The 25,185-nt window shown below is 45.7% G+C and overlaps 1 protein-coding gene across 2 annotated transcripts in view; it reads left to right on the forward strand.

Moving 5' to 3' along the window:
- The window catches only part of CTIF (cap binding complex dependent translation initiation factor), a 167,581-nt gene that overhangs the window by 41,300 nt on the left and 101,096 nt on the right, over positions 1–25,185 (forward strand). For both annotated transcript variants that reach the window (XM_083354847.1, XM_083354848.1), the window contains exons 5-6: positions 473–580; positions 4,122–4,197. In XM_083354847.1, the coding sequence (XP_083210973.1) occupies positions 473–580; positions 4,122–4,197 (184 nt within the window). The remainder of the gene's footprint in view (positions 1–472; positions 581–4,121; positions 4,198–25,185) is intronic.

Raw genomic sequence — 25,185 nt, forward strand, 5'->3', positions numbered from 1 at the left:
TATATCTTTCTGTCTATGTTCTATCATCTCTCTCTATATATATCATCTGTCATCTTTCTATTCATCCACCCACCCATCCATCCATCTTCTCTCTCTGTGTATCTATCATCTGTTTATTTATGTTCTATCATCTCTATATATATCTTCTATCTGTCTATCTATCTATCTATCTGTCTGTCTGTCTGTCTATCTATCTATCTATCTATCTATCTATCATCAATCTTTCTTTGTGTGCCTATGCTCCCAATTCCCTGTTAAACCCAGTTACCATTTTGTACGGTCTTTCCTTCCAAAATCTTCACCCTTTCAGCCTTTCTATTTCTCTATTATTATTATTATTATTATGATGATGATGATGATGATGATCATAATTATCATCATCATCATCATCATCATCATCATTATTATTATTATTATTATTATTATTATTATTATTATTATTATTATTATTATTATTATTATTATTCTGCAGTGGGGCCACCTGGGATTTGCAGCCAGAGAAACTTGACTTCACACAGTTCCACAGGAAACTCCGCAACACTCCCAAGCACCCTCCTCTTCCCCAGATAGACAGAGAAGGGTAGGTATCCTGTTGATGTGAAAGAAACAGTTTTAAATGCAGGAAGTTGCTTTTCCTAGATTGGTGACTTTCCCAACTTTGTAGAGGGGCTGGGACTCATCGGAGGACTCTTAGCCATCAGAGGGCAGATATCTTATTTTGTAGTGCAGGGCCTTCAAACCTGGCCCTCTTATGACTTGTGGACTTCAGCGCATGCCTGGCTGAGGAATTCTGGGAGTTGAAGTCCCCAAGTCGAGTTTGAAGGCCCCTGTTACAGTGTGAGACATGGACTAATCCATCTGAATCCATAGTCTATTACCAGCTGTGTCTTGATGTGAATACACACGTTCCTGTTTCGATTTGGTGTAAATATTACCAAACAGAGATCAATTTAGTCCGCAGCTTGATCACTTGGGTGTATCGTTTAAAATGCAGATAATAGGAACTATTTCATAAATCTCTTTTCTCCTATTTGTTTTAACTGAGAGCGGGGGGAAGCCCCACAAAACAAAAGGCTTTGGAGAAAAATGTTCTTTAATAGTAATAATAATAATTAATAGTAATTAATAACAACAAAAATAATAATAAAGATGGAAGGGACCTTGGAGGTCATCTAGTCCAACCCCCTGCTCAGGCAGGAAACCCTATACCAGTGATGGCGAACCTTTTAGTGAACAAGTGCCCAAATTCCAACAAAAAACCCACTTATGTATTGTCGAGTGCCAGGTGGGCGTGGCATTTTGGGTAGGTGTGGCCCATTGGGTGGGTGTGGCCCATTGGGTGGGCGTGGCTCATTGGGTGGGCGTGGCTGTGGTGGTAACGGCAGACTGGATGGGACTAAAATGTTCAATCAATCAATTCCAACTTTGCAAGATCTTTTTTTTTCCCCAGGAGAAGTTGAAATTGATTGATTGAACCTTTTTTTTTCCACACAGCGGCGGCTGAAGGCCTGGGACTGAGGCGATGGCACGCGTGCCCACAGAGAGGGCTCTGCATGCCACCTGTGGCACGTGTGCCATAGGTTCGCCACCACGGCCCTATACCCATTTCAGACAAATGGCTGTCCAGTCTCTTCTTAAAAACTTCCAGTGTTGGAGCATTCACAGCTTCTGGAGGCAGGTGGTTCCACTGGTTAATTGTTCCAACTGTCGGGAAGTTTCTCCTTAGTTCCAGGTTGCTTCTCTCCTTGATGAGTTTTTACCCTTTTTTCCTCGTGGTTTTTCTGTTTTCTGGATCTCAGTATTCTAAGCCAGAATTTCACACTGCTTGACTGAGCTCCGCCGGCTGAGGGGTGGGAAGTGAAAAGATCTTTGTGCTGTGTAAATATTAAATGTGAAGTTTGCCCTGAGGAAATATCATTTAGGTCTTTCTATGAAACGGAGAAGCCTAGGTAGGGTAAGCAGCATAGGAAAATGTCTCTGGAGATTCTCAGTCATCCTGGTATACTTCTCCCAAAGATGGTGGTTTTTTTTTCAGGAGGCCACTGGACTTTTTTGTGTTTCTTTTGAAGACGTTTCACTTCTCATCCCAGAAGCTTCTTCAGCTCTGACTGGGTGGTGGGAAGGATTTATACTCCTTGCAGAAAGCTGGTCATTTGCATTTCTTTAGAGAGTCGTTGAGGCCACTTGGAGGCTTATCTCTGTGTCCTCAGGGTCGCCTGAGTGGGGCAAATGGCTGTGGAGCCTTCTTGGCTGCAGGATGTTTCGTGCCCTGGGTCCCTTCCCCGTTGAAGGCCGGCCCAGGTTATTGGGGATGCGTCTGTATTGTCCGAATCTCGGAGTGAAGGGACCCAGGGCCAAAAACATCCTGCAGCCAAGAAGGCTCCACAGCCATTTGCCCCACTCAGGTGACCCTGAGGACACAGGTCAACTCAAGGAATGCAAACGACCAGCTGTCTGCAAGGAGTATAAATCCTCCCATTCCCCAGCATCCAGGCAGAGCTGAAGAAGCTTCTTGGGTGAGAAGCGAAACCTCTTCACAAGGAACCCAAGAAAGTCCCGTGGCCGCCTGGGAAAACAGCACCTTTGGGACTTGCAAGGAAAGGCAATCTAGGATAATAGTGTACCGCAACTCCCAGAATCCTTTGCAAGCTTAGCAAGTAGGAATCCCGGTAGGGCCACAGATTGCCGGCATCCTGCCATCCTAGAAAGAAACGCAACATGAATAAAAATTATAATCCAAAAAAGAAGAAGAAAAAATATTAGCAGTCACTATTTGTTTTATAATTTGAGAAAAACTACCTGGATTATTCTCAAAAAAAAAAAAACCAAACCTCCATCAATGTCAGCTTTACATATGTGTACAGTTTAATAATAATAATAAAGTTGGAAGGGACCCTGGAGGTCATCTAGTCCAACCCCCCGCTATAGCATTTCAGACAAATGGCTGTCCAGTCTCTTCTTTTTTTTATTGAAATGTTTTATAAAAGTTACAATATAAACCCCCAAACCAACCCACCCTAAACCTCCCCTCCCTCCCCCACTTCCCAGAGCTGAGTACAGGGTTACAATATAATAATCATAATCTAACATTAACCAACTATATAAATAACCAAGTCCATAATGCGCTTTAACTCCCCTTTAACATAAATATAAACAGATTAAAAGTCATATAATTAAAACTAATAAAAATTCCACTATAATAAACTATTAATAATAATAATACTCTAAAATTTACTCATAGGCTAAATGGAACTTTTTAGTCCCATATTTATTCTGAATATAATCTATCCATCTTCTCCAGACCGAAATGTATCTTTCTTGTGAATGATCCTTCAAGTAAGCAGAAATCTTAGCCATTTCTGCTAAATTTGACACTTTAAGCTGCTGTCCAGTCTCTTCTTAAAAGCCTCCAGTGTTGGAGCATTCACTGCTTCTGGAGGCCGGTAGTTCCACTAGTTAATTGTTCTAACTGTCAGGAAATTTCTCCTTAGTTCCAGGTTGCTTCTCTCCTTGGTTAGTTTCATACAGGCAAACTACCTGTTGTAAGTCATTGATTAGGGAGCTACATCTAGTGCAGCGGCTCCCAAACTTTTCTATACCTCTCACCCCTAGAACACTTCTGATATATTCTCTCACCCCTTTCAAACGTTTGAAGTAACAGCAGCAAATTATGCATATGCACTATAATTTTAAAAACCCAAGTTTTCGCAGCCCCCTGGAATATCGTCTCGCACCCCCAGGGTTGGGAGCCCCTGGTCTCGTGGGGCCAAGGAACAGGGCCGTCTGTGTGGTGGCTCCCCCTCTTTGAAATGCCAGATAAGATTGGCCCCCAACTTGATGTCTTTTCAAAACGCGCGGAAGATGTGGCTCTGTCAGCAGGCCTAGGAGTCCAGGCGGAGAGCCGCTCAAGTGGGTGCTGCGATTGTGTAGTTGCCACCACTGCCGTGTTTCTGTGTGTGTTACGGATTCTTACACGGTGAAGCTTTACAATGTTGTAAGTCGCCCAGAGTCACCGTGTGTAAGTTGAGCAGCCATATAAGGTTGCTTAATAAACGATAACTGAAATACACAAAATAATAATGCTTTATTTACTTGGCCCGTTTTGTCTCCCCCTGCTTTAGAATTGGCAAAGGGAAATGTGAAGACAGCGACGGAATCAACTTGAACGACATTGGGAAAGTTCTCCCAGCCTGGCAAGTAAGTTTCCTCCCGTCCCGGAGAATCCGGATTCTTCTTTGCTGGACCAAATATTTGAGTACTAATTAACAGCAAACTGTGCGATAAACTATCTAATATGGGTAATTCTCAGCTCGTTTAATGAGCGTTTGAAGTCACAACAGCACCGAAAAATTGACTTAGGATGTGTGTTTGTTTGTTTTTAATTAGGTCTGAAAAAGACATTTAATACTCCTATGTTGCCTTGAGAATTTGATTTTTTATAAGGCTCTCGTGCAGCTAAATATATAGAAATGGATACACACACCTGAATACATCAGCATAAAAAATAGGAATTATTTAATTAAAATCAGATCTATCATACTCGGTTTGGAAGAGAGAGTTATTTATTTCATTTATATTTCCATAAAATATCCATTCCGCTCATTTTGTACACACAAAAGTGAAGAAAAATCCACACACGGCAACTCTTTGCTGCTCCGTTCTGATCTCTTTCCTCTTGTCCGCGACAGTTAATTTCCATCCTCTTCCAGAAGATGCTGAGGCTTCTATTTCACACAACTGCTTTGATTGCTATTAATAGGAAGCTTTTTCCTTTCACGATGGAAATTCCTTGAGAGAGGGAGGCGTGTGCCGCGAATAGGGAAAACCTGTGAAAGAAGCGGAGCTAACTCTAGAAGCAGCCCAACTTAGGAGGTTGCTCACACACTTAACCACCGTTGTAGCATCCCCACGTTCACGTGAGCAAAATTCGGACGCTTGCCAGTCGGCCTGTATTTATGACGGTCGCCGCCTCCCCCCCCGGGTCACGTGATCCCCCTTTTTGCCGCCTTCTGACAAGCAAAGTCATGGGGGAAGCCAGATTCAGCCAAAGCCGTGTTACTAACTTAACAGCCGCAGTGAATTCACTTAACAACTGTGGCGAGGAAGGTCGTAACATGAGGCAAAAATCATTTAACAACTGTCGGAAATTTCGGGCTTAGTTGTGTTCGTAAGTCACGGACTACCCAAATTATTTATTTGTATTCCTGCCTTTATTGTTTTTGCAAATAACTCAAGGTGGCGGACTTATCCAACACATTCCTCCTCCGATTTTTCCCGTAACAACAACCCTGTGAGGTGAGTTGGACTGAGTGACTGAGCCAAGGTCACCCAGCCGGCTTTCATCCCTAAGGCGGGACTAGAACTCACCGTCTCCTGGTGATTGGCCCAAAGACACCAGCCGGCTTTCGTGCCTAAGGCGGGACTAGAACTCACCGTCTCCTGGTGATTGGCCCAAAGTCACCCAGCCGGCTTTCGTGCCTAAGTGGGACTAGAACTCACCGTCTCCTGGTGATTGGCCCAAAGACACCAACCGGCTTTCGTGCCTAAGGCGGGACTAGAACTCACTGTTTCCTGGTGATTGGCCCAAAGACACCAACTGGCTTTCATCCCTAAGGCGGGACTAGAACTCACCGACTCCTGGTGATTGGCCCAAAGACACCAACCGGCTTTCGTGCCTAAGGCCGGACTAGAACTCACCATCTCCTGGTGATTGGCCCAAAGACACCAGCCGGCTTTCATGCCTAAGGCGGGATTAGAACTCTCAAATCGACTGGTGATTGGCCCAAACTCACCCAGCCGGCTTTCCTGCCTAAGGCAGGATTAGAACTCACAGTCACCTAGTGATTGGCCCAAGGTCACCCAGCCAGCATTCCTGGCTAAGGCAGGACTAGAACTCACAGTATCTCCCTCTTTCTAGCCTGGCGCTCTTAACCACCAGACCAATGGCTGAATGAAGCTGGGCCATTTACTCCCCAAATTTCAGCTGCCCCCCCCAAAGGATCTCCCATCTGCGTCATTTCCTAGCAGAGACCCTGCAAGGGGAGGTCAAAGGTCAAGCAGGTTTTGTGCTATCACGACACAGGCTCCGCCCCTTTTTCTCTGCCCATCAGGCTGATGCTCATTTTGTCGTTTTGATCAAAGCAGCGGATCCTGTGGTTACTTTCTAAGCTGTGTGTGCAGTGATGTAATAGCAATATCCTGAGCAGGGGGTTGGACTAGATGGCCTACAAGGTCTCTTCCAACTTTATTATTATTATTATTATTATCCGGACCTTAAGAACAGATCAAAACGACAGGTAATCCTCAGCTTATGACCAGTTGCTTAGTAACTGGTTGAAGTCACGACAGACTCCCCAAAAGGTACTTAAGGGTCATAATGGTATAAGTTTTCCTGCCTGAGCAGGGGGTTGGACTAGATGACCTCTAAGGTCCCTTCCAACTTTATCATTATGGTTATCAGATTCAAAGTTACAATGGTCGCTCCCCCTCTTCAATCATGTGATCCCATTTTGGGGACTTGACAACTGTTTTCGGGGTGTGATCACAATTTTATTTTTTTGCCAGAAACTTAGCATTTTATTTCCAGCAAAAAAAATGTCCGTTGTGAAAATGGGTCCGCTTAACAACTGCCATGTTGACTTAATGGCCACGGCAAAACATGTCGTAAAATCATGTCAGCCGTCTGGCTGCCTCAACCTCTGATCCTCGTGACATGCCATGGAAATTCCGGCCTCCGTTAACAGTCGCAATTGCACACACCCCTTTTTGTGCCAGGTTTCTGTTGTGACTTTCCTCCAGAACGCTTGGAATTGAAGTTGCCAGTTGCCTTTGTGAATTCTCTCCTTTCCCTCCTTTGCGTGACGGCAATTGTCAGAATTCTTTTCCGGGCAAGGATGATGGTGGTCAAGAATCTGGGTGTGTATGCTGGGCTCAAGTACTGAAATTTACATTCCAGCTTTTTTGCCTGGAAAATTTTCAGGACTATCCTTGCGCCATCCGGTGGCCGTGGATGGACACAGCAGCCCTCTGCTGAAGTTCTCACCCAAAACAGAGAAACGGACATCTTTCGGGTTTGTTTCGTTTTTTTCCCCACTTTTGATTTTCTTCATGGCAAAGTTTTTAACTATCCTTGTCCTGCTGGACTTCTCAGCAGCTTTTGAAACTCTCAGTCATAGGATCTTGCTTGGAAGTTGGTGATACCATACTGCAGCAGGGCTGCTCCATCCTGAATTTATTTTATTTTATTTTATTTTATTTTAATCCCATTTATATCCCGCCCTTCTCCGAAGACTCAGGGCGGCTTTACAAACTTAGCAGTAGCCTTCATTCTATGTATATGCCTGCTTATTAGGGCTTTCACACACACCCCAAGCGGCATTATTACAAAGTCAGCTTAATTGCCCCCAACAATCTGGGTCCGCATTTTACCTACCTCGGAAGGATGGAAGGCTGAGTCACCATCAGTGCTAAGAAGAAGTGGGGTTTGTTCTCCTCACCCTTGGCAACTTTAAGACCTGTGGACTTCAACTCCCAGAATTCCTCAATTCTGAGAGTTGAAATCCACAAGTCTTAAAGTTGCCAAGGTTGGACACCCCTGATCTAGTGGATCCGCTTGATTTTTTGGGTGATGAGAGGAAATAACTTGGACTCACTGTTTCTCACAGGATGATGATTTTTATTTAATTTATTTATTTAATTATATTTTTATACCGCCCTTCTCCCGAAGGACTCAGGGCGGTGTACAGGGCAATAAATATAAAAAAGCGGAATACAAAAGTTAAAAAATGATTAAATATTTAGCCCAGTTTAAAACAGTATTAAAACATATGATGATGATGATGATGATGATAATAAAGTAGGAAGGGACCTTGAAGGTCATCTAGTCCAACTCCCTGCTCAGGCTGGAAACCTTATACCATTTCAGGCAAATGGCTGTCTGCTCTTTTCTTTAAAACTTCCAGTGTTGGAGGATTCACCGCTTCTGGAGGCAGGTGGTTCCACTGGTTAATTGTTCTGTCAGGAAATTCCTATTTAGTTCTAGGTTGCTTCTCTCTTTGGTCAGTTTCCATCCGTTGCTTCTTGTCCTGCCTTCAGGCGCTTTGGAGAACAGCTTGACTCCCTCTTCTTTGGGGCAGCCCCTGAGATATTGGAACACCCCTCACCCTTCTCTTCGTTAAACTGGACATACCCAATTCCAGCAGCCGTTCCCTATATGTTTTAGTCTCCAGCCCCCTAATCATCTTGGTTGCTCTTCTCTGTACCCTTTCTAGAGTCTCAGCATCTTTTTTACAACGTGGTGACCAAAACTGGATGCCGTATTCCAATTGTGGCCTTACCAAGGCATTGTAAAGCGGTATTAGTACTTCACGTGATCTTGATTCTCTCCCTCTGTTAATGCAGCCTAGCACTGTGTTGGCTTTTTTGGCAGCTGCAGCCCACGGCTGGCTCCCATTGAAGGGATCGTCCACAAGGACTCCGAGATCCCTCTCACAGTTACTACTATTGAGCAAGGTACCACCTATACTGCATTTCATTTTTCCTGGAACTGCCCTTGAAAATCCAGCTGTGTAGTTTCTGCCATTTTTGTGCCGTAGAATTGATTGTTTGTGTGTTTCAGGGTGCAGTTCATTGACTTGGTTAGTTTCCTCCTTCCGTATAACCTTTTGTCAATCCGTCCCAAGACCATGGAGAAGGTCTTCTGAAGGTGTCCACAGGGAGGGACTGAAAAACCGGGCCTCCTGTTTGGCCTCCCTTCCTGCTCAGCCAAGAGCGAGCCCCGTTTTTGTGGCTTTCCTGAAGCCGTAAAGATGTGGAGTTCGGGAACGTCTTTTGCACTTGATTCTGACGGAGCTGCTGACGCCTGATATAAATGCTCATTGCGTAGTGATTCCTCTTGGACATACAGGTTGTCCTCAACTTACAGCCGTTTGTTTAATGACCGTTTGGAGTTATAACAGCACTGAAAAAAGTGACTATGATTGTTTTTCACACTTATGACCTTAACGAGATCCCTGTGATCATGTGATCAAAATTCGGGCACTTGGTAACTAGCTCATATTTATGACGATTGCAGCGTCCTTTTTGGTGACCGTCTGACCAGCAAAGTCAAAGCCAGACTTACTTCATAACCATGTTACTAACTTAACAACTGCAGTGATTCACTTCACAACTGTGACAAGGAAGGTCATAAAATGGGGCAGAACTCTCTTAACAGTTGTCTTGCTTAGCAACAGAAATTTGGAGTCAGTTATGCTCCTAAGTCAAGGACTAACTCTAGTAAATTTTATTGTGGGTCATTATTTTTCTTCCATTCTTTTGTATTGGCTTTCTCCTTGCTCTTGTATACCATTTTGGAGTCTTTAGAGGGGCTGTAATTGTCACAAATAAATAGGAATAGAATATGGAATGGAATGGAATAGAGTAGAATTACAGGATATAATAGAATAGAATTACAAAATAGAATAGACTATAGACTAGACTAGAAAATAGAATAGGATAGAATGGAGTAGAGTAGAGTAGAGTAGAGTAGAGTAGAATAGAATAGAAAATATGGAATGGAATAGAATAGAATAGAATAGAATAGAATAGAATAGAATAGAATAGAATAGGGAATCGAATCAGATCAAATCAAATCGAAGCTGGAAGGGACCTTGGAGGTCTTTTAGTCCAATCCCCTGGTCAAGCAGGATACCCTATACCAGGGGTAGGCAACCTCGGCTCTCTTACGACTCATGGACTTCAACTCCCAGAATTCCTGAGTCAGCTATGCTGACTCAGGAATTCTGGGAGTTGAAATCCATGAGTCGTAAGAGAGCCGAGGTTGCCTACCCCTGCCCTATACCATTACAGAGAAACGGCTGTCTAGTCTCTTCTTAAAACCCTCCAGTGATGAAGCACCCACAACTTCTGGTGGCAAGCTGTTCCACTGGTTAATTGTCCTCCCTGTTAGGAAGTTTCTCCTTAATTCCAGGTTGCTTCTCTCTCTGGTCAGTAATAGAGATACAGATAACACAAAACTGTGATGGGTAGAAGATAGAGGCAGAATCCTTAACAGGTGTAGGTGATTAACTCCAAATTAATAAAATTAATTTAAATAGAGAATAACATGGGGCTTGGCAGAAAAGATCAGGATGTATAAATGTGTTGATTAGGGGGCCGAAGGTGAAAATTTACAAAGAATGTTTGCTGGAATTGGGTATTTCTAGTTTAATGAAAAGAAGGACTGGGGTGATATGATAGTAGTCTTCCAATATTTGGAGGGCTTCCTCAAAGAAGACGGGTGTGTGTGTCAAGCTCTTCTCCAAAGCACCAGAAGGCAGAACAAGAAGCAACGGAGGGAAACTCGTCAAGGAGAGAAGCAACCTAGAACTAAGGAGGAAATTCATGACAGTGAGAACAATTAACCAGTGGAACCACCTGCCTCCAGAAGCTCTGAATGCTCCAACACTGGAAGTTTTTAGGAAGAGACTGGATAGCCGTTTGTCTGAAATGGTACAGGGTTTCCTGCCTGAGCAGGGGGTTGCACTAGATGACCTCCGAGATCCCTTTCAACTTTGTTATTTTGTTATTCTGTTATGTAGGATGGGCATGAGGCCAAGCTCCGTGTGATATGGCCACTGCAATCCTAAGCTTCCTTAAACTTGGATGAAGCCATATCTGGAATATGATGTCCAGTTCTGGGCACTGTAGACAAAAGAAAGTTGCTCTTGGACTAGAATTTGAGGGTGAAATGGAAGTGAAGTTTCTAAGTCTGGCGAGGAGACATTGATGCCACCGTTGCCTTACAGAAGAGCTGATCCGGGCAACAATATGGGAACTAAACTGTTGGCACAAGCAAAAACAGGCGCCAAGAAGAGGCTCTTGGGTTTTCTTTTAAAAATTTTTGATGGGTTAGGGAGGGGGGAGGGTCAGGCCCAGCAAATCGAGGGGAAGATCCCACCGGACCTGTCTCAGCCTAAGTTGGCCAATGGTCGCGGCAATATGAGGGCCGAGGAGAGTCTTGTAAACCAGGGGGATGGGACAGGGATACCGATCCCCACAGTAATTGGGAATGGCAGCAGATGGAGGAGCAGAGGGCCATATCGTACTCTGAGATCACGCCCACGCTATCTTCTTGCTGTGGCGCGCTCTAACCCTCTGGCTCTCGCTTGCTCCCCTGGGGAAGAGGGAGGTCTGACTCCTGAGCTCAGGCTGATCTATTTTAATGCAGGTCTGTTGTGAATAAAGCTCCCCTCATCCATGACTTGATCGAGGAGGAAGACGCAGACCTGGCATGCATCACGGAAACCTGGCTGGGCCCAGAGGGAGGGGTCCCTCTGACTGATTTATCCCCTCCAGGTTTCCGTGTGCTACATCAACCTCGAGCTCAGGGTAGGGGAGGTGGCGTGGCGGTCGTTATCAGAGAGACCCTCCATCCGCGGGAGGCCACTGCCCCTCAGATAGACGGATGTGAATCCCTCCTCTTAAGGTGGGGTCCTGGTGGTCAGTTGGGCCTACTTCTGGTATACCTCTCTCCAAGCTGCACAGCAGCGGTTCTACCCAAGCTACCTGACGCCATCTCAGGATTGGCGGTCGAATTTCCAAAGCTTATGATACTGGGAGACTTTAATCTACCTTCCCTGGGCAGTGCATCAGAAGTGGCCCGAGAGTTCATGGCCTCCATGACGGCCATGGACCTTACTCAAATTACTCAGGACCCAACTCACGAGGGAGGAAACATGCCGGATCTAATTTTTGTCTCTGGGCAGTGGCTAAATGAGCTGGGTGGGGTTACTCCAACATCACAACCCCTTTCATGGACAGACCACTACCTCCTGCGGTTGGGCCTCCGTCACGTCACACCCCGATGTCAGGAGGCGGAACCGACCAGGTGGTTCCGCCCCAGGCGCCTGATGGACCCAGATAAATTCCAGATGGCGCTTGGACCAATTCCCACCTCCCTCTCCCACAACCCGGTCGAGTCCTTAGTTAATGCCTGGCAACAGGCTGCTTCGGAGGCGCTCGACCGCGTTGTCCCTTTGCGGCCTCTAACCCGGCGCAAGTCCCGACTCGCTCCTTGGTTCTCCAAGGACCTGCAGGAGATGAAGCGCCAGAGAAGGGGCCTAGAGAGCATTTGGAGAGCCAGTCGGTCTGAGTCTGACCAAACAGAGTTAAGATCCTTTTCTAGATCCTATCTTGTGGCAATGAGGGTGGCAAAGCGCGCCTACTTCACCACCCTCATTGCGTCCGCAGATAATCGCCCGGCCGCCCTATTTAGAGTGGTCCGCTCCCTTTTAAGTCAAGAGACGGGAGAGGACCCCCTACATGGACGGGCTGAGGAATTTAGTAAATATCTGGTGGACAAAATTGCTCAGATTCGGGCTGGTCTGGACTCTGACTGGGCAGTATCTAACGAGAGGAAAACGATGAAGTTGGCCGAGTACATTTGGGAAGAGTTCGATCCTGTGACTCCGGATGAAGTGGACAAGATCATGGGGAAACTAAGTGCCGCCACATGTTTGTTGGACCCGTGTCCCTCCTGGCTAGTCTATGCTTCTCGGGAGGTTACACGAGGCTGGCTCCTAGCAGTTATCAATGCCTCACTGAGTGAAGGGTACTTCCCTGCTGCCTTGAAAGAGGCGGTGGTAAGGCCCCTCCTCAAGAAACCGGCACTGGACCCAGCTGTTTTAAACAACTTCCGTCCTGTCTCCAACCTTCGCTTTCTTGCGAAGGTCGTTGAGAGCGTGGTGGCACGACAGCTCCCTTTGAACCTGGAGGAAGCTGAATATCTAGATCCGTACCAATCGGGTTTCAGACCAGGGCACAGCACGGAGACGGCATTGGTCGCGCTGGTGAATGATCTCTGGCGGGCCCGAGATAGAGGTTATTCTTCTGTCCTGGTCCTATTAGATCTATCAGCGGCTTTTGATACCATCGACCATGGTATCTTACTGCGTCGTCTTGAGGGGCTGGGAGTGGGAGGCACCGTTCTGCGTTGGTTCACCTCCTACCTCTCGGACCGTTCGCAGACGGTGTTGGCAGGAGGGCAGAGGTCAAGCCCTAGGCCTCTTAATTGTGGAGTGCCTCAGGGTTCGGTGCTCTCGCCCCTCCTGTTCAACATCTATATGAAGCCGCTGGGAGAGATCATCCGTAGCTTCGGGGTGAAATATCATCAATATGCTGATGATACCCAGCTATTCATCTCCACCCCGAACCAACCCAGTGATGCCCTTGATGTGATGTCCCGTTGTCTGGAAGCGGTACAGATTTGGATGGGAGAAAACAGGCTTCGACTCAACCCGGCCAAGACTGAGTGGCTGTACATACCGTCATCTCGTTTGGTCCAAGAGGTTCCATCTCTGACTATAGGAGGAGAGATGTTACCTCCCATTGATAAAGCACGCAATCTGGGCGTCCTCCTAGATTCACGACTCAGTTTCGAAGATCACATTGGAACCGTGGCTAGGGGGGCATTTGCACAGATTCGTCTTATATACCAATTGCGCCCCTTTTTGGACCGAGATGCCCTACGTACAGTCACCCACGCACTCGTTACCTCCCGTATTGATTACTGTAATGCTCTCTACATGGGGCTGCCCTTGAAGACCACCCGGAGGCTTCAGCTGGTGCAGAATGCAGCTGCACGGGTTGTGATGGGAGCTCCCCGATACTCCCATATTACACCCCTCCTGCGTGAGCTGCATTGGCTACCAGTTGCCCTCCGGGTGAGATTTAAGGTGCTGGTACTTACCTTTAAAGCCCTACATGGCTTAGGCCCGGGATACTTGCAGGACCATCTGCTGCCGGGAACAAATTCCCATCGTCCAGTACGCTCACACAGAGAAGGCCTCCTCAGGGTACCGTCAGCTAGGCAATGTCGGCTGGCGACCCCCAGGGGGAGGGCCTTCTCTGTGGGAGCACCAACCCTATGGAATCAGCTCCCCCCTGAGCTTCGGATAGCCCAAAACCTCCAATCCTTTCGCCGCGGCCTCAAAACACACCTGTTCCACCAAGCTGACCTAGACTGACAGGCATTTTAATTAATTTATATTTAGTATTTTTAATTCATTTTTAAATTCTCTAATTTTTTATTGCACTGATGTTCTCAATTTCATTTTATCTTGATTTATGTACTTATTATATGTTTTATTGTTAGCCGCCCTGAGTCCTTCGGGAGATAGGGCGGGATATAAATCCCATCAATAAATAAATAAATAAATAAAAACGCCTCAGACAAGAGCCTAAAACGGTGATGGCGAACCTTTTAGAGACCCAGTGCCCAAACTGCAACCCAAAACCCACTTAGGTATCATCAGGTGCCTGGTGGGCGTGGCCCTTTGGGTGGGCGTGGCTGCAGTGGTAGCTGCAGACTGGGTGGGACTAAAAAGTTCAATCAATTCCAACTTTGCGAGAACTTTTTCCTGCGAGAAGTTGAAATTGATTGACTGATTTAACCTTTTTTTTTCTTGCACACGGCGGCGGAGGCCTAAAGCGAAAAAGTTTCTATAAAACCCAGCAGAAGGCCTAGGACTGGGGCGACGGCGCGCGTGCCCACAGAGAGGGCTCTGCGTGCCACCTGTGGCACCCGTGCCATAGGTTCGCCACCATGGGCCTAAAACAACCAGGTGATCAATGACACCTCGTGAGGTATTTTTCTCAAAGCCAAACAGATCTCACAATGTAACACAGAATAACAGGGATGGAAGGGACCTTGCAGGTCTTTCAATCCAATCTCCTGCTCAAACAGAAGATCCTGTATCATTCCAGACAAACGGCTGTCCCGTCTCTTCTTGAAAACTTCCAGTGTTGGAGCATCCACAGCTTCTGGAGGCAGGTGGTTCCACTGGTCAATTGTTCTCCCTGTCAGGAAGTTTCTCCTTAGTTCCAGGTTGCTTCTCTCCTTGATGAGTTTCCATCCGTTGCTTCTTTGCCTGCCTTCTGATGCTTTGGAGAATAGTTTGACCCACTTTTCTTCGTGGTAGCTTCTCACGCATTGGAAAATATGGATGCAAAGGGCATCCATGATGATGAAGACATCTCAGCAGATACATAGAGGAGACGTGACAGAGGGACTTGATGGATATGGCATCCCTTCAGCCTTTCGACTGTAAAATCCCTCCATCATCCAAGATGTTATGCTTTAACATCTGTAGATCAGTGTGCCAGGACTGGACCTCTTTAGATAAGGATAAGTGACCTCAGATGACCTATTTAGCATTCAGCTGCCTTTTGAACTATCAAGCTATAGGCCTCCTTTAGAATTAGAGGACAACCAGCTGTCTGAGATGGTACAGGTTCTCCTGCTTGAGCAGGGGGCTGGACTAGAAGACCTCCAAGGTCCCTTCCAGCTCTATTCTATTCTATTCTATTCTATTCTATTCTATTCTATTCTATTCTATTCTATTCTATTCTATTCTATTCTATTCTATTCTATTCTATTCTATTCTATTCCATTCCATTCCATTCCATTCCATTCTATTTTCTATTTATTCTATTCCTATTCTATTCTATTTTCTATTCTAATTCTATTCTATTCTATTCTATTCTATTCTATTCTATTCTATTCTATTCTATTCTATTCTATTTTCTATTTATTCTATTCCTATTCTATTCTATTTTCTATTCTATTCTATTCTAATTCTATTCTATTCTATTTTCTATTCTATTCTATTTTCTATTCTATTCTATTCTATTTTCTATTCTATTCTATTTTCTATTCTATTCTAATTCTATTCTATTCTATTCTATTCTATTCTATTCTATTCTATTCTATTCTATATTTTATTCTATTCCATTCCATTCTATTTCTATTCTTTTCTATTCTATTCTAATTCTATTCTATTCCCTGGAAATTACAAAGAGAGGGGGGAAAAACTCTTTAGCTTGTCCATCACCTAGAATTTTAGAAAGATAACCTAATAACCTCCTTTAGGAATATAACCCTTGAACTGCAAGGGATTAAAGCAACTCTGCTTTAGAAAAGAAGAAGGAAAGAGGCCAGTTTCATTCCTGCTAAAAAGCCTCCGATTACTGAGCGCTCTGTCTGCATCATCCAGAGGGAAACATTTCAAGGCTTCAACGAGCTCAACTTTATGCCGTTCATCTCTTTTGTGTTGAAATACAAAAATTAGAAAGAAAGATTCAAGCAGGTGTCTTTCTGCTTTGCCTAGAGCAGGGCTCTTCCAATTTTGCCCTTTTATGACTGGTGGACTTCAACTCCCACGTGCCTGGCTGAGGAATTCTGGGAGTTGAAGTCCACCAGCCATAAAAACAAGGGACGCGGTGGCTCAGTGGGTTAGGAGGCTGAGCGTGTCGATCTGAAGGTCGGCAGTTTGGCGGGTTGAATCCCGAGTGCCGCGTAACAGAGCGAGCGCCTGTTACTTGTCCCAGCTTCTGCCAACCTAGCAGTTCGAAAGCACGTAAAAATGCAAGTAGAAAAGTAGGGACCGCTCCGGTGGGAAGGTAACAGCGTTCCGTGCGCCTTTGGCGTCTAATCATGCCGGCCACATGACCACGGAGACGTCCTTGGAGAAGCGCTGGCTCTTCGGCTTTGAAACGGAGATGAGCACCGGCCCCAAGAGTTGGAACCGACTAGCACGCACGTGCGGGGAAACCTTTACCTTTACCTTTAGCCATAAAAGGGCCAAGTTGGAAGAGCCGTGTCCTAGATTGCTGGTGGCTGCAACTTCCCCTTTGGTAAAGTTTTCTAACAGGAGGTAAAACCGGTGGCGCTTCCTCCACCGCAGCAAATTAGCCCGCAGAAACCAAAACCCTTTTTTGGCCGTGATTCCACATTCCATTCCAGAAACGTTTGTTCTTCTTGACGGCCAGGAGAGGGCAGCCTGTATTCGTGTTTGATTGGGCACAGTTAATTTGATTTTAGAGAAGGGAGCGAGTTCCGTTCTCTCCGCCCTGCACGCAGAAGAAATGAAGGTGCCTCGAACTCAACGGCCTCAACCGGGGCTGGGATTTCTTTTGCTAAGCAAGGAAAGGGGTTCACCGAATCTGGCTCCATTTTGTGAACTGTTTTGCCACGGTTGCTAGGTGAATCATTGCGGTTGTTAAGTGAAGCACATGGTCGTTAAGCAAAGCCCACCTTTCCCATTGGCATTGAGTGTTGGAAGCTAGCTGGGAAGGTGGCTAGTGGGATTCACAGAAGGACACGGCAACCATCATAAGTTCAGGTGGTCCTCATTTAGTGACCGTTCAAAGATACAGCGTCACTGAAAAAGGGACTTGTGACCGTTTTTCCCACTTAACGACCGTCACAGCATCCCCACGGCCACGTGATCAAAATTCGGATGCTTGACAACTGACTCATGTTTATAACGATTTGAGCATCTCATGTAATCCCCTTTGGCCAACTTTTAACAAGCCAAGTCAGTGGGGAGGCCAGGTTCCACTTAATAACCTTAACAACGGCAGTGATTCACTTAAGACAGGGGTAGGCAACCTTGGCTCTTTTATGACTGGTGGACTTCAACTCCCAGAATTCCTCAGCCAGCCACGCTGAGGGGAAAGGGAGAGTTTCCAAGCTGAGCCAGGCTGGCTCAGGAATTCTGGGAGTTGAAGTCCACCAGTCATAAAAGAGCCCAGGTTGCCTACCCCTGACTTAAGAACTGTGGTGAGACAGGTGGTAAAATGGGGCAAAATTCACTTAACAACTGTCTCACTTAGCAACAGAACTAAGGGGTCCTTTGTGGCTGTAAGTTGTAAGCAACCAGATCCACCTGTGTAGAGGTCAAGCTAACTACTTTATTACGTTCAGCCTGTAATACGGGAATCTCCCCAGACTTCTCGGCCTGGGAACACGTAGATACTGTAAGGCTCTCCGGAGCTTCGTGGGGTGAGTTCTGGATCTCTTGGGGCTGCACAAAGATTCAAGGCTGGTTCCCTGCTTGTTCCTGCCTGGCTGGGTGTTTCTCAGCATCCACGCTGGTTACAAGCATGTGGCTGTGGGGACTCTGCCACCGTTGTACATGTGACAACCAATCGTAAAGTCACTCCAAACCGCTCCATAGCAAAACAAGGGGTTTTTTTTAACCATAACGTTCACATCACCGTCTCTGCAAATGTTTGTGAAAAGTGGGTTCAGTCATGCGACGACCTGCTTTACGACTGTTGTGACTTAGGACAGAGATTGTGGGCTCAATTGCAGTCATATGTTGAGGACTACTTGCAATAGGGCTCTGATTTGCCTTCTTTTAAGTTAACCTTACCTTACCTTAACCCAAGCAGGACTTGGGTTTGGCTAGTCTAGAGAAAAGAAGAAATAGGGGGGACGTGATAGCAGTATTCCAGTATCTGAGGGGCTGCCACAAAGAAGAGGAGGGGTCAAACTATTCACCAATGGGCCAGAGGGAAGCACAAGAAACAGATGGGAACTAATCGAGAGAAGCAGCCTGGAACTAAGGAGAAACTTCCTGACAGGGAGGACAATCAACCAGTGGCACAGAAGTTGACACCAGAAATCGTGGTCGCTCCATCACTGGGGGGTTTTAAGAAGAGACTGGACAGTCACTTGTCTGAGATGGTACAGGTTCTCCTGCTTGAGCGGGGGGCTGGACTAGAAGACCTCCAAGATCCCTTCCAGATTCTATTCTATTCTATTCTATTCTATTCTATTCTATTCTATTCTATTCTATTCTATTCTATTCTATTCCATATTTTCTATTCTATTCTATTCTATTCTATTCTATTCTATTCTATTCTATTCTATTCTATTCTATTCTATTCTATTCTATTCTATTCTATTCTCATCCATATTCTATTCTATTCTATTCTATTCTATTCTATTCTATTCCATATTTCCTATTCTATTCTATTCTCATCTATTCTCATCTATTCTCATCTATTCTATTCTATTCTATTCTATTCTATTCTATTCTATTCTATTCTATTCTATTCTATTCTATTATATTCCATATTTCCTATTCTATTCTATTCTATTCTCATCCATATTCTATTCTATTCTATTCTATTCTATTCTATTCTATTCTATTCTATTCTATTCTATTCTATTCTATTCTATTCCATATTTTCTATTCTATTCTATTCTATTCTATTCTATTCTATTCTATTCTATTCTATTCTATTCTATTCTCATCCATATTCTATTCTATTCTATTCTATTCTCATCCATATTCTATTCTATTCTATTCTATTCTATTCTATTCTATTCTATTCTATTCTATTCTATTCTATTCTATTCTATTCTATTCTATTCTATTCTATTCTATTCTATTCTATTCTATTCTAGCTTTTTCTTCCTTTGTTTTTCTTTTAAAGGAAAAAAGTGAGGCATTCTCCCCCTGGGGGAGATTTTCAGCCCTGCACTTTGCGCGGGCACCGCTAGAGGGCGCTGTGACCTCTACCATGCTTAACGAAAATGGCTGCTGGCAGCCGACCCCTTTAGCTAAACAGAGCTCTGTGGGCAAAGGAAGCTGTTCTCACTTTTTCCAAATGGCAGAATGCCGCGTGTGTTAGCAGCAGCCTTTCTCTACACATCCTGAACGAGGTCAGGGCCCGCTGTCTTCCCACTGAAGTCACCACGGCTGACCTCAGGCTACCTACGGAGCCTCAGTGCTTGGCAAAGGTAAGGCTCAGCCTGGCATGAAAGAGCTCGGATTTGGGTGGATTTCAGAAAGGGGAGGGGGGAGCCTAGGGGTTGGGCTTCGTAGAGCAGAATGGAGCTGGAAGGGACCTTGGAGGTCATCTAGTCCAGCCCCCTGCTCAGGCAGGAAACCCTATCCAGGGGTAGGCAACCTCGGCTCTTTTATGACTCATGGACTTCAACTCCCAGAATTCCTGAGCCAGCTATGCTGCCTCAGGAATTCTGGGAGTTGAAGTCCATGAGTCATAAAAGAGCCGAGGTTGCCTACCCCTGCCCTATACCATTCCAGACAAAGGTCTTAATCAGGTACCTGAAGACCTGGCTCTTTGAGCTTTCTGGCCTGGACTGAGAATATTAATTGGGATTTTAATTGTATTTTAATTGGGGTTTTATTTCAAGGTCAATATAAACTTTTTGATTGATTTTAAGTTTTGTAATTTGTGGTATTGTTTTTAAAAACCTTGTGAGCTGCCGTGAGTCCTACGGGAGAAGGGCGGTATGTAAATCAAATAAATAAATAAATAAATAATAGTAAAGTTGGAAGGGCCCTTGGAGGTTATCTAGTCCAACCCCCTGCTCAGGCAGGAAACCCTATACCATTCCAGACAAATGGCTGTCCAGTCTCTTCTTAAAAACTTCCAGTGTTGGAGCATTCACCGCTTCTGGAGGCAGGTGGTTCCACTGGTTAATTGTTCTCACTGTCAGGAAGTTTCTCCTTAGTTCCAGGTTGCTTCTCTCCATCCTTTGCTTCTTGTCCAGACTTCAGGCGCTTTGGAGAACATCTTGACTGCCTCTCCTTTGGGGCAGCCCCTGAGATACTGGAAGGCTGCTATCCTGTCCCCTCTCTTCATTAAACAAGACATTCCCAATTCCAGCCACCGTTCCTTGTGTGTTTTAGCCTCCAGTCCCCTGATCATCTTTGTTGCTGATGACATTGGTTTAAGTCAATATCCTAAATTTGGGCATGTTTCATCCTTTTTTTAAAAAAAACCAAAAACAAACCTGAATTCTGTTTTATGGGCCAAACATAAAATTAATAATAGCCGTTCTTTCACATTCAGTTTTAGCCAAGGAGAGAGTTGAAAAACTCCACTGCAGTGGGAAGTCCACCAGAACGGGGCCCGTTTCTGCTAGGGAAAATTAGCCTTTCCAGCACCACGCATCACCTTGCTTGGGTTTCCTTGCTAGATCTGTGCTAATGGCACATCCTTTCTCGTAATATAATAGGTTAATGTTTCCTGTTGAGACTAAAATGGGTTATTCGCTTGTCCACCGTATTCTTTCTTCTCCCTTCCCCCCCGCATCCCCGAAGCATTTCCTCTGATATTATCAAAATAGCAACCAATACAATATTAAGTTCTTCAAATGCTGGTTTCCTGTCCTCGGCTAGTAGGTAGGCACTTAGGAGCTATTGTACAATGTTGCCTCGGAGTCTGGATTCCCTCTTCGCCGTGTCAAACAAAGACCTGGATTTAATAAATATGGCGCCAGCCATGTGAAGGACTGACAATGCAGAATCCTCTGCATTTAGTTAAAGGCCTGCTTTGGCTTGCTCTTCGCACTCCAGAGCACGTCGTGTTCTTCTACTTTGTTAAAGCTGCTTAAGTCATTCTTACTTCGGATAGAAGAGAATAGTCGTAGATCAGGGTTGAATTGTGGGGTCCGTGGTGTGTCTCTGAGCTTGCTTGTTTTATAATAACAACAACAATAAAGTTGGAAGGGACCTTGGAGGTCATCTAGTCCAACCCCTTGCTCAAGCAGGAGATCCTGCACCATTTCAGACAAATGGATGTCCAGTCTCTTCTTAAAAGCTTCCAGTGATGGGGCACCCACAACTCCTGAAGGCAAGCTTAATAATAATAATAAAGTTGGAAGGGACCTGGGAGGTCATCTAGTCCAACCCCCTGCTCAGGCAGGAAGCCCTATACCGTTTCAGACAAATGGCTGTCCAGTCTCTTCTTAAAAACTTCCAGTGTTGGAGCACTTACAGCTTCTGGAGGCAGGTGGTTCCACTGATTTTCTTGCAGACATTTCATTACCAAGCTAGATAACATCACCAGTGCTAGAAGGATTGTTCTCTGTTTATATACAAGAGATTTGTCCTGTCAGTGTTGGTGGGAATATTCTTGGGGGTACCTTGATTGGGCTGTTGTTTTACTGTTAACTTGTTTGTCTGCATTGGTAGTTCCTTGATAGGGTTAGGGTTGACTTGAACGTTGGTCTAGTGCACAGGTCTGCAACCCGCGGCTCCGGAGCCGCATGTGGCTCTTTCGGCCATCTCCTGCGGCTCCCAGTCCTCTGCCATGTGCAGTCCGTCCCAAAAAAAAAAGTGGGACTAAAAAAGTTCGACCAATCAATTCAAATATGCAGGGTAGGTGCATATCTCGCCTTGGCTCCACTCTTCAGCCAAACCCTGTTCTGCGCATGCGCGCATGTACGCGCATGCGCACACATTTTTTGCGGCTCCCAGTTTTTCCTTTTGTGAGGGAACCGGTTCCGAGTGGCTCTTTCACTGTTTCAGGTTGCTGACCCCTGGCATAGGGTTTCCTGCCTGAGCAGGGGGGTTGGACTAGATGACTTGACTGCCTCTTCTTTGGGGCAGCCCCTGAGATATTGGAAGGCTGCTATCATGTCCCCCCTCGTCCTTCTCTTCATTAAACAGGACATGCCCAATTCCAGCAACCATTCTTTGCATGTTTTAGCCTCCAGTCCCCTAATCATCTTTGTTGCTGTTCTCTGCGCTCTTTCTAGAGAGTCTCAACATCTTTTTTACATCGTGGTGACCAAAACTGGATGCAGTATTCCAAGTGTAGCCTTAGCAAGGCCTTGTAAAGCGGTATTAATACTTCACGTGATCTTGTTAATGCAGCCTAGCACCGTGTTGGTTTTTTGTCAGCTGCAGCACACGGCTGGCTCCTATTGAAGGGATTGTCCACTAGGACTCGGAGATCCCTCTCACAGTTACTACTATTGAGCAAGGCACCACCTGTATTTCACCTGTACATTTGGTTTTTCTTGCCTAAATGTAGAATCTTACTTTTTTCACCGTTGCATTTTATTTTGTTAGATAGCGCCCGGTGTTCAAGTCTGTCCAGATCCTCCTGTGTCTTAAGCCTTAATTCCTGAGTTAACACCACTTTTTTCCAACTGGGCATCCTTTTGGTATTTGGGGCCTGCAGCAGCCAGAATTGCATTGCTGCCAGGGTGGTATGAATTGAGACTTCCATTCTCCAAATATCTGCCAGGCGGATTTGTGCATGATTATGGAGACCCCATAATTCAGTCGGAAAGCTGCAACATTCAACAGCGGCTGACAGGTTGCCCCCCCTCCTCCCTTCTGCCCCCTTCTTGCTTCCTATTCCAGCCTGATGCCCTCCGGCAGAACCGTAGCTGTAAGCAGAGGCAGCCTGGCACCCCTTTCCAATGAACAGTAGGTGGCCAAAGACTCCGTGGATTCCGAAAGGTTTCCAGCAAGGAATCCTCCTCACTTGGCCCCCTGCCAGGGGCATGCAGAATTCCAGGAAATATAGATGCCAACACATCTGGAGAACGCCAGGATTGGGAGAAGATTTAACATTACTCAGTAGTACGTTGTAATGAGATCAGTCTGGCTGTCTACGGACGGGCAATGTACCTTAAAAAGCAGTATTGTTTCACTGCATTGTCAAAAAATACAGCCCAATTTGACTGTATGGTAACAATAACAATAATAATAATATTATAGAACAGAAAATGGAATGGAATAGAATAGAATGGAATGGAATGGAATATAAAAAATGGAATGGAATGGAATGGAATATTAGAATAGAATAGAATAGAATAGAATAGAATAGAATAGAATAGAATAGAATAGAATAGAATAGAATAGAATAGAATAGAATAGAATAGAATAACAGTTGGAAGGGACCTTGGAGGTCATCTAGTCCAGCCCCCTGCTCAGGCAGAAGACCCTATACCAGGGGTCTTCAAACGTGGCCCTTTTATGATGTGGGAAACCTCAAACCAGTGTGCCTGACTGGGGAATTCTGGGAGTTGAAGTCCACAAGTCATAAAAAGGTCATAGTTCCCTCACGCTGGCTGAGGAATTCTGGGAGTTGAAGTCCACAAGTCATAAAAGGGCCCAGCTGGAAGATGGCTGATTTACAGCATTCCAAGTAACCACTGAACCGGATTTCCAGGTTCCGGCTGGCAAAACCCGCATCTCCGGGGCCGTCTGAAAGGCCAACGGGAGCAGGCCCAATGTAACCTTAACACCCCGGAGTAAAGAAGTCCCTGTGGAGATCAGCCGTTCTTGGACCTGCACCAAGCCTCTGTGCTACTTCCTAATGCTTTGTTTGCCAATTCGAAGGCAAATGTTGCCCTTCGGGTTTTCCTACTTGGCCGGCCTTGTGAGATCCCGATGAAAAACAGCATTAAAAACAAGGGATGCTTTGGAGAAATTTGCCATGCTGCCTTTAGGAACAAATGCGAATTTATTTTTAATTCATCCCTGCCCGTCACTTGCAGACCAGGGTCTCCGCCAGCAAGGAGGTTACTTCCCTTGTATCCGAACCTGCACTGGGGTGGGGGCATCTCGCTTCCTTGGCTTCCCCCCCCACCCTCCCATTATATTTCTCGGGGAGAGGGAAGCTGTGTTTAGCTGGCCAAGGCCCTCTGCTCCTGGCCTTTCCTGCCTCTGGGTGGCTCTGCAGGGCTGGGGCCGCTGGGGGTGAGAGTACGTGATAAGTAGCAGGTATTTGTGAATGGACTTCAGCCCGGTGACTCCCTGCGGCTCAGCCAAACAGAGGCGGGAGGCGGCGGGATCGCTGTCTATAGCTCGGCTTGGCTGGAAAATATTTTTTCAACGTGGCAGTTCCGAAGCTTGGAGGAAGGCTTTTTCTAGCCCAAGAACAATAAAGGGGTCAGCGGTGAGATCTTCTCCTTTACACCCTCTTCCTTCCATTGTGCAAAGAATCCCAGGCTGTTTTCAGGACTCCGGCACTGAGCAAAAAGCTCGGGATAGCGCAGTGGGAGGGAGGGAGAAGGTCTAGCTGACCAAGTTTGACGTTCGTGATCTGGGCTCCATCAAAGAATGCGCCAGGTCACCGAGGCTGATTTGTGTTTCCTTGGGGTAGGGCAGGGGTCTTCAAACATGGCCCTTGGATGACTTGTGGACTTCAACTCCCAGAATTCCTCAGCCAAGCACGCTGACACAGGTCAGGGCTCTTCAAACCTGGCCCATTGGTGACTTGTGGACTTCAACTCCCAGAATTCCCTCCTTTGAAGTCCAAAGGGCCACGTTTGAGGAGTTTAGAGGTGGGATTCCTAAGAATGATGGTGTGGTGAAATGTTCATAGTATTTGGGATTAAAAGGCAGTCACTGGAGAGAGGGACCCTGATCTCCTGACAGTCATGCCAAGCTGGACCAAGATACCAAGTCCATGCAGTGGGTCAAAAAAACAAAACAAAGGAGTTGGAAGGGATTCTGGAGGTCTTCTCATTCAACGTGCTCAAGCAGGAGACCCTATACCAGTGGTAATAATAATAATAAACTGGTGGCCCCCAGGGGGAGGGCGTTCTCTGTGGGTGCACCGGATTTATGGAACCATCTTCCG

The sequence above is a fragment of the Vipera ursinii genome (assembly GCF_947247035.1).
Source record: "Vipera ursinii genome assembly, chromosome: 2".
NCBI classification, from domain to species: domain Eukaryota; kingdom Metazoa; phylum Chordata; class Lepidosauria; order Squamata; family Viperidae; genus Vipera; species Vipera ursinii.